The sequence below is a fragment of the Puntigrus tetrazona genome, chromosome 21 (genome assembly GCF_018831695.1).
Source record: "Puntigrus tetrazona isolate hp1 chromosome 21, ASM1883169v1, whole genome shotgun sequence".
Classification (NCBI taxonomy): domain Eukaryota; kingdom Metazoa; phylum Chordata; class Actinopteri; order Cypriniformes; family Cyprinidae; genus Puntigrus; species Puntigrus tetrazona.
Window position 1 is genome coordinate 7,120,972 of NC_056719.1, and position 14,628 is coordinate 7,135,599.

Sequence of the window (14,628 nt, forward strand, 5' to 3'; positions counted from 1 at the left end):
CTTGAGCATTTCCTGTATATAGATTTTTTCTTTAATTAAGATTTCTCATTTGTCTTGCCATATTGATTTTGTTACTTGCGGAAATAGATGACAATATTATGACTCTTGGGTGTTGATTCAGTGTTTTCAAAATGAAGCACACTGTCCTGAATCAAATCCTTCACAATCTCGAAGCACTTACGGGTTACTTTGACCTACTTTTCTAAGTGGGATTTTCAAAGGAAGCACGGTGCCTCCAGCCTTCCGCTACATTTATAATGTTGAGCAAGATCTGTGAAGATGATGATATGCTGCAAGATCATTAATGTATGCCTAATATATTGATGCTTTCCATCAGTATATTCGTGCAAATTTGATGAACCTTCGAAGGAGTCTGAAAACCAAAGTATATATTATATTATATTATATTATTTTATATGTGACCCTGGACCTCTTATGTTCTTATGCTGCAGCTATGTTTGCAGAAATAACCAAAAATACATTGTATGGGTCAAAATTAACAAATTTTCTTCAGTGTAAAGACCCTGTCCATGAAGATATTTTATACATTTCTTACCGTAAATATATCAGAATTATTTGGATAACTTTTAATGGTGATTTTTCACAGTATTTAGATTTTTGCACCTCAGATTCCAGATTTTCAGTTAGTTGTATATCAGCCAAATATTGTTCTATAATAACATCAATGGAAAACTGATTTCTCAGATGATGTTTAAATTATATCAACCGATTAATCATGATTAATCACATCCAAAATAAACTGTTTTGTTTCCATAACAAACACACAAACATATATTATGTAAACAAAAACTTAATCATGATTATATTATATTTGGTTGCGTTACAATGATTTCCTAATTTGAAATATGATCAAGGCTGCTGGAAATATAACAAAAATATAAAAACCACTCTATTTTATTTGGGTGCACAAAACATTCCCATGATTATTTGTACTACTGCTATAATTACAATAATAATAATCACACACTGATATGTAAATACAAATGTAAATAATTAAGCAACTTTTACGTTTATTTTAAGTTTAGGGGCGCACGCTTCTGTCTTCTACCAAATAAATACTTTTGTGAAACAACAAGACTAAACAAATGATGTTTGGATTTGTAGTGCACAGAATGCTTAAGTCTCTCTGTTGTAAATGCACATCCTATTCTCTCAGGGCTCAAGTGGTTTGACTGGCTCAATCCCTTGTGTCTTTCATTGTAAACGGGAGTAAATCTGGAGGGGAGAGGAGAGAAGCTTGTTAACCGCTTGTTGCTCTCAGCCTTGCAAACAGTGAAGTCATACCTTCCAAGGCTTGTTTTGCTCTCGGTGATGTCACCAGCAGCCAATCAGCAGGCGCTGCTGCAGTAGGTAGTGGGAGCAGCGAGAGTCTTGGGGATACGCACGGGATCGCGCGCGGCGGCTCTCCGGCTCTCATCATCACATCATTACAGAGATGGAGAGAGAGAGAGAGATGGAGAGAGAGAGAGATGAGAGGGAGAGATGGAGAGGGAGAGAGAGAGAGAGAGAGAGAGAGAGAGAGAGAGAGAGAGAGAGAGAGAGAGAGAGAGAGGAAAAGCAGCAGCTGAGAATATCTAATCACAGTCGTGAGTCAGTCATTTGATTCCTCAGCTCTTTGTATGTGATGTGCCTCACAAAGGAAATTACATACTGAATAAATCAATTTTAGTTGACCTAGGTTTTGGATTAGGCCAGACTGTTTTATCTGTCTTATTAGGCACCTCTTAAAGAAGCTATCATACACTGATTATGCCAGTTTTCTTTGGCCAGTGACCTTAAGCCAAGGTCAGTTTTGCTCATGAGGAAGGCAAGACTTGGGTTTGTATCCCATATAATGCAAATATCATGTTTGATGAATCCTTTTTGATTGCCTGTTTATCTACTGCATGCAAGATAAGCTGGGATGTCATGGTTACTGTAGCGAAGGTTGAAAGGTTGATAGCAGTTTCTGATAGCAGTTAATACTGTGTCATTGCTTGTATAGCTTTCTGGAAAATTGTGATTTGATAAAACCTACTCATTTAAATCAATCTCAGTGTGGTTGTTGTTATTCACCTTTTCAGGTGTGTGCGTGACACACAGTGGGGTCTTACAATATGAGACACATTTTGAGAGGACTGAGAGATAATTGTTCAGAATCATTAAATGATACAGTTTACATTATAGTGTGTGTGTGTGCGTATATATATTTAATCTGACATAACTGTAACTCTAGTTTATTAATGGAGTCAGTTGTGAACACATGGCTCTAAATGATTCACTCATTTAGTGAATCTGATTCGAGACTGTTTCACAGAATCTTTTTGACTGCCTTATTAAAAAGAACAAAATATGTTTGTTGCCATGTAGAAACGATTTTTATTTTAAGCCTAATTATTATGATTTGAAAATAATCCAAAGAACATTTTATGCTTCAACGAAAGCAACAACTGAGTGACCATCTGTAAGAAATATATATATGATCAGTGTGAATTACAGAACACAGAATCATAAATATTTCTTATTTTATGTTTTACATTTTTAAAAACCTACAAAAACTTTTATTTCCAGCTATAATAAATATATAGGGACAAAAAAATCTATATTTTCTTTTGGAGTCCATTGACATTGTTGTTGTAGTTAATAGAGAATGAATGAGTGTGCGTATATTGATTAGTAAAATAGTTTCAGGAACCGGATATAGCTAATTTACACGGAATTGAACTTCAATCAATGCTTTAGTGCAGCACATAGTCTGCAGACTTACTTGATCTACTAACCAAAGTCTATTTTCAGCAGTCAGATGAATCATTGCTCCCTAGAGCAGTTTCAGTGTGCGGTTTGTACAGTCCTAAGTGTGTGTGATTGCTCATCAAAGTCCATATGTTTTCACAGGTGCCCACGGAGTCAGAGAAGAGCCCCAGTTTGTGACGGCCCGCGCAGGGGAGACCGTGATTCTGGGATGTGACGTGGCCCACCCACTCAACGGCCAGCCCTACGTGGTGGAGTGGTTTAAGTTTGGAGTGCCCATCCCCTTCTTCATCAACTTCCGCTTCTACCCTCCTCATGTGGACCCCGAATACGCCGGTGAGCTTGGATTTCCGTCTCACCGCCTTAAATTTTTCACATGAAAACAGCTACTTTTTATTATTTGGGCAGAATCGTAAGAATTGTTGAATGTTAATGATTCATTATTGCATTTAATACAGTAAACTCTATTTTATAAATCAGGTTTAGACTTGATTTATTTCAGGCAATGTTTTGCACTGAAAAATAAACGTCAAAGTGACATTTTTCTTTTTTTCCCGTTTCACATGACTTAAGCTTTTTCATGCCCCGATGTACTCATTAAATTGCACTGCAGCATAATTTGTGTTTTGTTTTTTCGGGTTCTGATTTGTCTCATGAAATTAGTGAACGGTAAAAGCGTGTTTGCTTCATTTGTAGTCTTTGTCAGATGAAAGAGTTTGTTTCAATATCCAGAAAACACTTGGATTGTTTAATCTGTTATATATATATATGAATTTAATTTACAATTTTTTTCAAGGTACTGTCTATACTAGCAGTCTGTACTAATTTGGTCAATCTTCACCTATTTAATTTTTTATTTTCATATGCATGGAATCACAGCAGGTCTCTCAGTCATGTGTTTGACTCACGGAAATGGAGATTACTCAGCCCAGTCCAGATCTCAGTACATTTAATCTCTCTCATAGAGGTTGAAAGCTTTATCACAGGGCAAGAGCCGGTCGTGGTCAACAGATTATGAATCGAAAAGTGCGGGTTGGTTTGAAGAAAGCTCTTATCTTTGCTCCGGTGTATCTGGCGGTCCAGATCTGTGGACAGGTAGAAGAGGTGCTGATCTCAAGAGCGAAGCACCAGCTTGATACATGAAAGAGGGGTGGAGGGAAGTGCAGAAGATCAAATATGATCCTTTTCTTCCTAATTGAGATTGGAAATTACATCATTGATAAGGAGTGGAAACAGAAAGGGCATAATTTAAGAGCATGTCAGATTTATAAAAGCAAAGAAACTGTGATAGTTTATCAGACGTGGCTCAGGGCAAGATATGCAATTTTAATGGATCTCACTCAGAGTGAATGGTAATGAGATTGGAAAGTTTTTAACTTTCTTCTCATCCTGAATCCTCAGCTGAATTTCCAGCAGTGATCTTAACACATTGTGCAGAGCTGAGCTGTATTTTTAAAACATTTTAAGATATCCAAAAAGTTGTTCTGTTGGTGCTTGAAACCTGAGATTATTATTTATTATTTTAAATAAAACGTTTGAAATATTACTTAACAATAGTTATAATTATAATAGTATTATAATTTGCATATATTTTATTTTCAACAATGCCCACTTATTGCTTTTCTAATATGCATGAAAAATACGAAGCTATTTAATATTTAAATTCAAATAATGATTTGTTGATTAGGCCAGTAACACGTCACGCTTTCTTTGCAGTAATAAGCTCTGTACATACTGTTGTATTTGTATGGTTCCACACAGGAAGCACAAGTTCCACATGTCTTTTATCTGCTCCACTGATCAGGATCCATAATTACCATAGATGGCCTTGTGACCTGTACATACATGAGTTCTTGCATGAGGCCTCATTCAGCAGTGTATTTCCTCTGACCTCTAGTCTTATATTGGTCATCGCCTCCTCCAGATAAATAGCTCTACTCAGCAAATATACAGTAGCTCTGTGTCTTAGCGTGTGAGACCCCTGCTGTAATGGCAACTGGTCCAGCATAACTCATATCTGATGTCCACCACAAAAAGCCTGCTTGTTACCAAATGACTCTATATGAATCTCATGTATTGGGTCTTTGTGTAAGCAAGATACTGAGAGAAGATAAAGTGGATACATATGTGAGAGTCAATGTATTATTCATTAATGCTAGATGGAGTTGAAATAGCGATGCTTCAAAAAAAGTTTTAGTATCGTTCAACAGTTTTTTGAAAGCAATTTTTTATGTTTTAGTTAACATTAATAACAATTCGTTATTTACTCTGCTTTTGTCTTCCGCGTACAAGTTTGAACTGTGCATTTATCTAATAAGAGAGAGAGAAAGAAAGAGAAAAAGTGAAAAGAATACGAAAGAAGGAGAGGAAGTTTCGTGCTTTCATTTTGTATTGACCTCCAGCGTGTCACTTCCTGAGGACTGTCTTTACCCTACATTGCGTGTCAGCATTGTTTCTCGTTCTCCCATCAACACTCTCTCACAGCTGTAAAAATAGGCCAGGCGTTTGACCGCTCTCGTTTCGCTTCTGGTTCTCCTTCAGTGTTATTGATCTGCGACACTGGTGTGGGCTAAATATCCAGCCGCAACAAAAGCGCTGCTTTCTGTTTGAATGAAGAATATCTGAAACAATTTGTGAATGTGATATTATTTCAAGCAAAGTAAATATGCTTCTTTAGCTCGACTTATTTTTTTCTGGCCATCCAACTAATGCACATTTTCCTATATTGATGCGTATGTTTGCTAAATATTTTTTTATTTTGTATACTGTGGGACGGATTCCTTTCAGACTGTGTATTGGCCGTGGCAATTCCATTTGATTTGGGAAAAAAAATGTTTTTTGAGGACAAACACAGGCCCTTAATAGCCTTTAACACTGCTGTCTTGCAATCCCTCTGCCTGTGCTGATATTGTTTCCTGCCATCTGTCCAGCACTGTTGCCAGAATATAGAGAAAAAGGCATAAATCCCCCTCTCTGTTTGACCCTTGAAGACAGCCAGCTAGCTATATCATAGTGTCATGATGGATTTGCCCACGTCTGGCACGGTTAGAGATGTGTTTCTCCATGTGCTCACGGGAGTGTCTGGAATTACCGTGGGCCACTTTGGCTCTCACTTCAGCCGTCACAGACCTCTGGACCTGACACTGCTGTCGCCAAAACAACATTCATGAGTGAAGCGGCTGTGGACCCAGGCTGTGTACATTATCGCAAGAGCAAAGATAAACAATTAGATTTAATTAACTTGAATTAAATGTGTAAATGACCTTTGGCTTTTTTTGTCTTTTTTTACGTACCAAACCAGAATGTATTAGGATTTTTTTAAAGTCCCTGTTGGAAAGACCAGCTTGGTGGTGGTGTGAATAAAAAAAGTATAAAGTATACAAATTATTATTATTAAAAGTATATATATTTTTTAAAACAAATTTAATTTAGAGAAAATTTAACTATAATTTTAAATGTTATTTGGAATGAAAAAATTCACCCAATAATTAATCTCTCACTCCTGTCGTTCCAAACCCTGACAAATCCTGACAAACCGTCCAAGACCTTTGTTCATCTTCTGGACACAAATTGAGATATTTCTGAAGAAATCCAAGAGTCTAACCCAGAGTAGACAGCAATGTTTCTGAAATGTTCCCAGGCCCATAAACATAGGAAAGACATCACTAAAATAGTCCATGGTCCAATGGTTCAACAGGACGGTGACTCCCAAGGAGCAGAATAGTTGAATAAAAATGTTATTTTGTAGCTTTGTTACATTACAATTGACCCACTGGTGTCACATGTACTAGAAAGCTCTTGGATGTCATCAGAAATATATATTAATTTGTGTTATGAAGATAAACTAAAGTCTCACAGGTTTGGAACAACACAAGGGTTAGTAATGACAGAATTCTCATTTTTGGGTGAACTGTCCATTTCAATAATATTTGTGTCTCCAACTGACTTCCTGTACACAGTTTACTTGATTTAAACAGTTGACTTGTTGTTTTGAGGTAGAGGGATGTTTTGGATCCCGTTAGAGCATCTCTCACATCTTCTGTATCTCTGTATCTTTGAACTCCGCAGGCCGAGCCAGCCTGCATGGCAAGTCATCTCTACGCATTGAGAGGGTTCGCCGGAAGACCAGGGCTGGTATGAGTGCAAGGTCCTGATGCTGGAACAACAGTACCACACCTTTCACAACGGCAGCTGGGTGCACCTCACAGTCAACGGTGAGTCTCTGACGTAAGATCAGAAGTCACTCAGAGGAGTTAGTTTTTGTTTTTAGGCCGAGGAAGATGAGCCTGGATAAGGCTGAGAAAGGCAGGTTCGTGACAGAACATCCTGGAAATGTCTTTTCCAGATATGATACGATAAAGTCCATGCGCTGTTCTGATTGGCTTTTGCTGCCGGATCATGCCTCATGCGACACAGTGTCTGTCTTCCTGTGAATGCATCATGTCACTGTGCCTTCTAGATTCCGTTGCCTAGGTAGCAGACACCCAAATCCCCAAACCGGTTACAGCACATTAACTCCAGCTCATTGCTGTGTGATATACTCTCAGCCTCTTCTAATAGACAACAGCTGTGAATCAGATCACCCTTGTGCATCATTTCATTTGACTCTCAAGTTTTTAAAAGATGAAAAGCATCGCCTTCTGCAGTGTCTCTCCCACATTGTGTGTGTGTGTATCCGTTTGTGTTGTTGCTAGTCTCAAATCCAGCAGCTCAGCACACAAGTTGGAGTGTTGACAGGCCAGTTTATCAGCCGCGTGTGGATGTGTGTGTGTGACTGTGTGCCTTGCGGCCCTTTGTGACTAACACACTAATATCAGCAGTGTTTCTTCTATGAGACCATGACCAATCGGTCTAGCACTGGGAAAAGCAGCAGCATACTAGTCTCTTTACACAGTTTAATCAGAGACTAAACTGTACTTTAGGTGTACTGTAATATGTTTTATGTCTCATCTGTGTGTGAGGGGCAGGTCTTCACCCCTAGTTAGCAATTCCTGCTCTCTCAAAGGTTTTTCTGCAGGCTTTTTGAAAAAAAAAAAAAAAAAACTTCACAAGCATAAAGCTTTTTGCATATCTCTATGAATATATGCATGGGGACGGCTGATTAAGTGCTTTCTGAAGGGTATTGTGTGGAGTGCTGGCGTATTTGGGGCCATTTAAGGGGCGGTTAGCGCTTGTGGCGAGAGTGAGTGGCTCTCAGGAAAGAAATTAGCTCTATGTTAGCTGCTGTCGCTGTGTGCCTCAGAGCTGTTGTTTTACAGCTCTTGTGATATTTTCACACACACACACTCACACTTGTGTCGCTCGAGGTGCGAGGCACATGTCAAAAGTGCTAAGCAGGGGGAGAGGAAGTGATGTAATGGTTAATCAATCCAGCAGGGTTGAGCGCTCACTCATACAGGTGATTTTTGAAGCGACACACTGGAGTGCACCTCTTTTGGTCTGGCGTGTTTAAAGCAGTAACTCAAGCAGAAATCTAAATTCATTCTGCTGTGTAACACACCATAAGAAAGAAATAGGTGGCACTATATTTCAAGCCTTCAGAAAAACACTACTAGAAAAAAATGAAATAGGAAATTTCTCAATATGATGGAATCTCCTAGTGTTTTTTTTAAACAGGTTTTTTTTAACCTGTATTTATATATACATTTATACATTTTTTTATACTACAATAATATAGACAATAACAATAATAATGTAAAAAGTTGCTTTGTAATGTTGTTGTTATACATTTATTTAAATAATAGTTTGGGCTGTGTGTTCTCAGTTAAGCATTAAAGGAATAGTTCACCCAAAAATGAAAATTACCCCATATTTTACTCATCCAGAAGCCGTCCTAGGGGTATATGACGTTCTTCTTTCAGACAAACGCAGTTGGAGTTTTTATAACATTTATCCTGGCTCTTCTTCCAATTTTCATTTTCGAGTGAACTATTCCTTTGATGCTGTCTCTTATTCGTACACTCTTTCCTCCTTTCTCTCTTTAATTAATTAATGAATTAAATATATATATATATATATATATATATATATATATATATATATATATATATATATATATATATAATAACAAAAATACACAAAATAACAAATACATTTTAAATAACAAATAAATTAAAAAGCACACTGTTTCAGAATGGCCTGAGGGAATGATGACTACATAGGGAACTATTTAAAGTAACTAAGATCTACTAAAGGTGCCTGACTCTTTAAATAGAGAGTCTCCTCTGCAGTGCTGAACGTCTGTGGAGAGAATAAACTCCAGCACAGGGCAACACTGGAGATCCTCTGCTTTCTCTGTGATCTTACAGCAGATTTACACTCCACTGCTGGTTAGCACTAATCCTTTGGGTTTCAGATTAAACTTCTTGCAAAGTTGGAGAGGGGAAGCACAAAACTCTCATTGAAATCCAAACAGAAAATCGGAAATGTTCAGCATTGCCCTTTTTGGAATTATTTAATGTTTAATTTAGCCTTTGATTTCCAATGTTAGCCAGTTTCATCATCAAAAGCCTAGTCAGTGTGAGGCTAAAAATACATTTTCACAGGTAATGTGTGTATGGTTCTTTCCTATCCATGAGACATTTCTAAGGATTCTAGGGTGTTAGTATTTACATTCCTCATCAAGTACACTTAAACAACTTTTCTATGGAGCCTATTCTGTGATCAGTGACAGCTATTCAGCCCTAATTTGACATCACATACATGCCCTTAAGCTCAGTAGATGCTCCGCCTCTTTCAGTTTGAATGACAGCTGCACCCTGTATTCTGGGTTGTGATGTATACAGAATGGACACACGGTTATTTGTTTATTTCACCTTGTGGTGACTGTTATTGAAGTTAACTAGACTCTTAGAAGCTAGGAGGTCATGTCCTGGCCACAAGGTGAGAGGCTGGGTTGTCGTAGCATCTCGTTAATACTCAGATCTCTATGGCAGGGTCAGAGAGGAGAACAGAGCGGTTAAATCTATTCCAAACTGACTGTGAGCTAACGCTAATCCTGTGGGATTTAATGGGATACCCGCATGAGGAGAGAACGTCTGTTGCTTAGTCTCAGGGCAGTCCAAAAATCATATTGCATTTCCGCCACATCCTGTGACTTTGCATGATTGCTGGTGGCAGATTGCTTGCTGTGAATACAGTCAAGCCATACGGTTCACATATTCACCCGAATATCTAATGTTTGAACATATTAAGGAATGCATTTCTTTTAAGTGCTTCATCATGTTTTAAAGAATTTAAAAGAATTTAAAGAATATTTATTTAGTTGTTGGTTTGTTTATTTATTTTATGTATATATGTCTTTGTGTAATGCTACATTAATAATAATATACAAATAATGTTTTTATTTTAATTTTTATTTATTTTACATTTATTTTACACTTAATATAAGGCTGAATTCATTAAAATATAAAAACTAAATTGAATCATTAAAGTCATTTTTTGAGTTTTAGTTCTTTGTAAATGTATTTATATTTATTTATTTTAAATTAAGTATATAAACATTGATATATAAACAAATTTGGAACAATTTTGGCTTTGTTTCCTTTTCAGTGGTTATGAGATGTGACCAAATGTCTGTGATTTTATTTATTTGTTAGTTTATTTTAAATGTACAAATTTTGTCTCAATATGAGGTGCATGCACAATAATTATACACTGCATGCATAATAATTATAAACACACCTGATATAGCTGTTTACAACATCTTAGATTTAACATGGCATGTCAGCCTTCCAGTAGTTTGGCTAATGATCCATCTTACCGTTTTATATATTTTTTTTTTTATTTTTATTATTTTTTAAAAAAAAAACACATTTTAAAGCATTTCAAATGACTTACTTGCATCTACATTGTTCCTCTGTAGACTGAAATGAAAAGCAAAAGGATATAAGCATGATGACATTACCCTGACTCTTATGTTCAGCCTCAAAGATGAAGTCATTGTCATTTTAAACAGGTGCTAATTGCCTGCTAGACATCTTTGTGTTTAATTAAGAGCGTGCATTGTTGGTTTAGAGACTTGTGAAATAAAAGCTCATTCCTTTTCGAGCAGGTGAATTCATCCACAGCTTAGAAGTTAGAGTTCAAAAAAGCGCTGTTATATCAATCGGCTTAAATGAACCGCAATTTTGATAATGCCATTACAAATCTTCTTTCCCACAAAGCTTGTTAAGCGAATGAAGTTGCAGCCCCTTCGGATAGAGCACAAACCCTGATAAAGCCACAGAGACAAACGAGCACAGCAATTTTGGAGGTTTTCTGTTGGACTTCATTGACCTTCAGGGTGAAGTGTGGCTGTTTGGATGATACTGTTGCCTATGCTGCCATTCTAATTGGCTCATTATCAGGTTTGTGATGATTCAGACTGAGCCTATAGCAGAATCACTACAGGGCCGAGTTAGGAGCTGTCCGTGGTGCTGATGTTCTCGGGCCAGGAGCTGTCCAGGGTACTGATGGCCTGGTAATCTCATGTGGGCGCTAAATGCTCAGCACCACAAGGCCATATGCTTCAGAAACACTGCAGATGGCATCATGGCATGGGATAAAGGCTTTTAAACGATAGCGGCAGTAGGCACAAAATTCTAGAACTGGCAGAATTGATATTTGCAGCTCCGATTGTGACAGTCTGTTGACCTGCAGCATGTTTGTTGGTTTGTTAATGGGAATGGGAAGTGTGGGTTTAGCCACAGGCAGCCGACAGGCCTGGTTTTACAATTTTAGTTGAGGGATGGCCCTTGGTGTGTTGTCATTGGGTGTAAATAAAGCTGACAGCATGCTAACCCCTCGGGTGCCATATTGTTAAGAATGGTGCCATTGTGCACTACACTTACTAATAATGACTTACTGTGCTTATTTCGGTCTGTTCACTCATTTTATTGACAAATGTGTTGCGTGTTTGTGAGCGAATGTTTGATGGTTGAACTTCAGCCATTTCTATTGATTCTCTGACTTTTAAGCTATTGATAATTTCACTAATTAAAAACAGGAGACACCAACAACTTCTGCAGGATTTACACGGAATGGCAGCATTATTTCAAGACCCAGACTTTACGTTAGACATCAAGTTTTTTATGTGATTATTGTGATGTTTCATGCTCATATCAACGTTGTTGTTGTTAACTAAAGAAGTTTCGTTGATTAATTTTATGTTAGTTGAAACTAAATTAAACTAAATATTAAATTAAACACTTGAATTAAAAACAAGAAAATAAATATCACCTTGGCACTTAACTAAAATAAAAAGTACTAAATCATTTAAATGAAAAAATAAATGAATAAAACTATTGATTAAAAAAGTCACAGAATAACAGAGTTACTAAAACTTAAATGAAAATTGAAATATACAAATAAATTTAATGGGGTATTCAAATATTATAATTCACACATTTAGGCTTCATAACATTATAATGTATAAAAGATAGATTAAATTTGAGATTTGCTAAAGATTACATTAAATTGTATAGTGAAATGAGCTTGAACATCCAATACAGATTAATTAATAATATCAGCTGATGGTCAGTGCATCCCCACTGGAATCCTCTGCCCTATATCATGTTTACTTAACCTGAAACGGAATTGCATAATTAGCCATAAACTATACATCATGAACAATAACCAAGGAGGACAAAAGCCATGGATTACATGTGTAAGCAGATCAAAGTGTGTAAGGTGATTATATATGTCTGTAATATGAAAAAGGAGAATTAAAGCCTGAAATCTGCACGAGTCATTCTCTCATGCGTGTGTGAACTAGATACAGGAGCCAGGGGCCATTAGCTTCTAGAGCCTTTTGGATCATCTTCTAGATTTCCATCAGTGTGAGATAAAGAGTATTTTTACATTATGATTAGTGTTTCAGAATAGTGGTCTGGGGGATGGTTCTGGCTTTTATGTTTGTGCTTAATTAGCTTTGGGTATCAGTCCCTTTAAACTCCTCACCGGCTCTGTTTTGCTGATTTCTTTCATGTTGTAACAGGTTTCACAGTTGCACCATCATAACATAAACACACAATATGAACTGAGGGAAATTTGCCCTGCGGTTTAATATTACAAATCTCTACCTCAGGCTTCTTTGTTAGTTTACTGCAATGTGAGCAAGATTCTATATTTTTTTATAAATGGCCCACTGGATAAATTTTACTCTGTATAAATAAAGATAAACCTGAATGAAGTTCATAGCTGGAGTGGTTTATGTAACCTTTCCTTATTAGCTACTTTGAAACACACTCACACACTAATAGAAAACACACTCATTTACTGTACATAACAGAGTAGAACGGTGATGGCGAGCAATATTAAACTAAATGTTTTGCTTCAAGAAAAGACCCAGTGACTTAATGGTCTAATTTTTGTTTGAACTCTCATTCTGACGGCACCCATTCACTGCAGTGGATCCATTGGTGAACGATGTAATGACAAGTTCACCAAAATTCTACATCTAGGAAGTAAATATTCGGTAAATGTTCATTTCTGTGTGAACCATTCCCTTACTGCAATCTCTCGATGATTTTCACTGAGAATCATTAATTGCAGTGAACAAACTGATTCACTTAAATGAATCAAACTCACCATAGCTATGTATACAGATGCGAGAATAAAACACGTCCGCTTGCTGTAGCAGTGAGGAGAGATAAGTCTCAGCATTTGACACGGAAGGAAGTAACAGAGACAGAGAAACAGGAAGTGAGGGTCAGTTCTCTGGGCTAACTGAATCAGTGTTTTTTTTTTAGTACGGACAGAAGGGTTGGTTAGCAGAAAGAGCAGTGATACTCAGTTCTTTGTATTCGTTTTTGGGTTCTGTTGAAAAGCCTTCGTCCACCAGGCTTTCAGTTTCCTCTTCCAGCCTCCGGTGAGGCTCCTCTCTTCTCAGTATGCATCGCTCACATTTAATCTGTGTTTGACCAAGAGTGTTTGGGAGATAAGAAAATAGGTTTGCTCACCGATGGGCCCTCCGTATGTGACAGGACTTAAAATTTGGTTGCATTCACGTAACCTCTTATATATAAAAAATAAGAGTTTTCTTTTATGGAAAAGTGCTTTGCTGCTGCTATAATTGGCTCTTTGAATGGCCTCTTATCTTCCATCGTTAACAAAGACACTACATTTGTTTGAGCCGTTACAATTTGATGCTTTTGTTCAAGTGTGTTTTTTTGTTAAATATTAGAAATGAATCATAAAGAGGGATCTGTTAAGCGAATAAAATCTCAGCTGCTTAAAAAGCTTTTCGAAGGAGCATATGAGCAGCATGATCTAACGGTACGGGTCTGTCAGAGTTTGCAAGCTTCCGCATAGACGTAATATGTAATAATGACGTGAAGTGCTGTATTGAATGTCTCTATTGATTCACTTGAGTAGATCATGTGACCTTGATAGCGGCAACATCCCTTGAATTAAACTTAGCTTCCTGTCAAGGTCACATGACTACAGCGTGCATTTTAAACACAAATCGATTCATTGTTGAGTGGGCAGTTTTGCTACTAATGTTTCCCAGATAAAAACTAGATAGATAGATAGATAGATAGATAGATAGATAGATAGATAGATAGATAGATAGATAGAAATTAAAATTAGACCTGTTAAATGTACCATTATTACGCTGTACAAAAATTGGTTATAAAGTAATAAATAAAAATTGCAGAATAACATTATTTACAGAATAATACAGAATAAATAATAATTAATATTTGACATATTATTTGTGGAACTCTGGATTTTTATTTTTATACTGTGCTTTTTATTTTATTATCCTGACATTCTGTACAATGTATGACATGTGCATTCATACTAAAAGTACATTCCGTCTCATTTCAGACCTTTCTGCATTCAAAACTATCACTTAGCTTTGGATTCTCCCTGCGGTTGAGATATGTGACAGAT

At 36.9% G+C, this 14,628-nt stretch overlaps 1 protein-coding gene across 1 annotated transcript in view; it reads left to right on the top strand.

Moving 5' to 3' along the window:
• The window catches only part of LOC122326095 (protein turtle homolog B-like), a 77,971-nt gene that overhangs the window by 16,100 nt on the left and 47,243 nt on the right, over positions 1–14,628 (top strand). Inside the window, 3 exon segments of the mRNA XM_043220786.1 lie at positions 2,896–3,087; positions 6,820–6,867; positions 6,870–6,965. Of these exon segments, the coding sequence (XP_043076721.1) occupies positions 2,896–3,087; positions 6,820–6,867; positions 6,870–6,965 (336 nt within the window).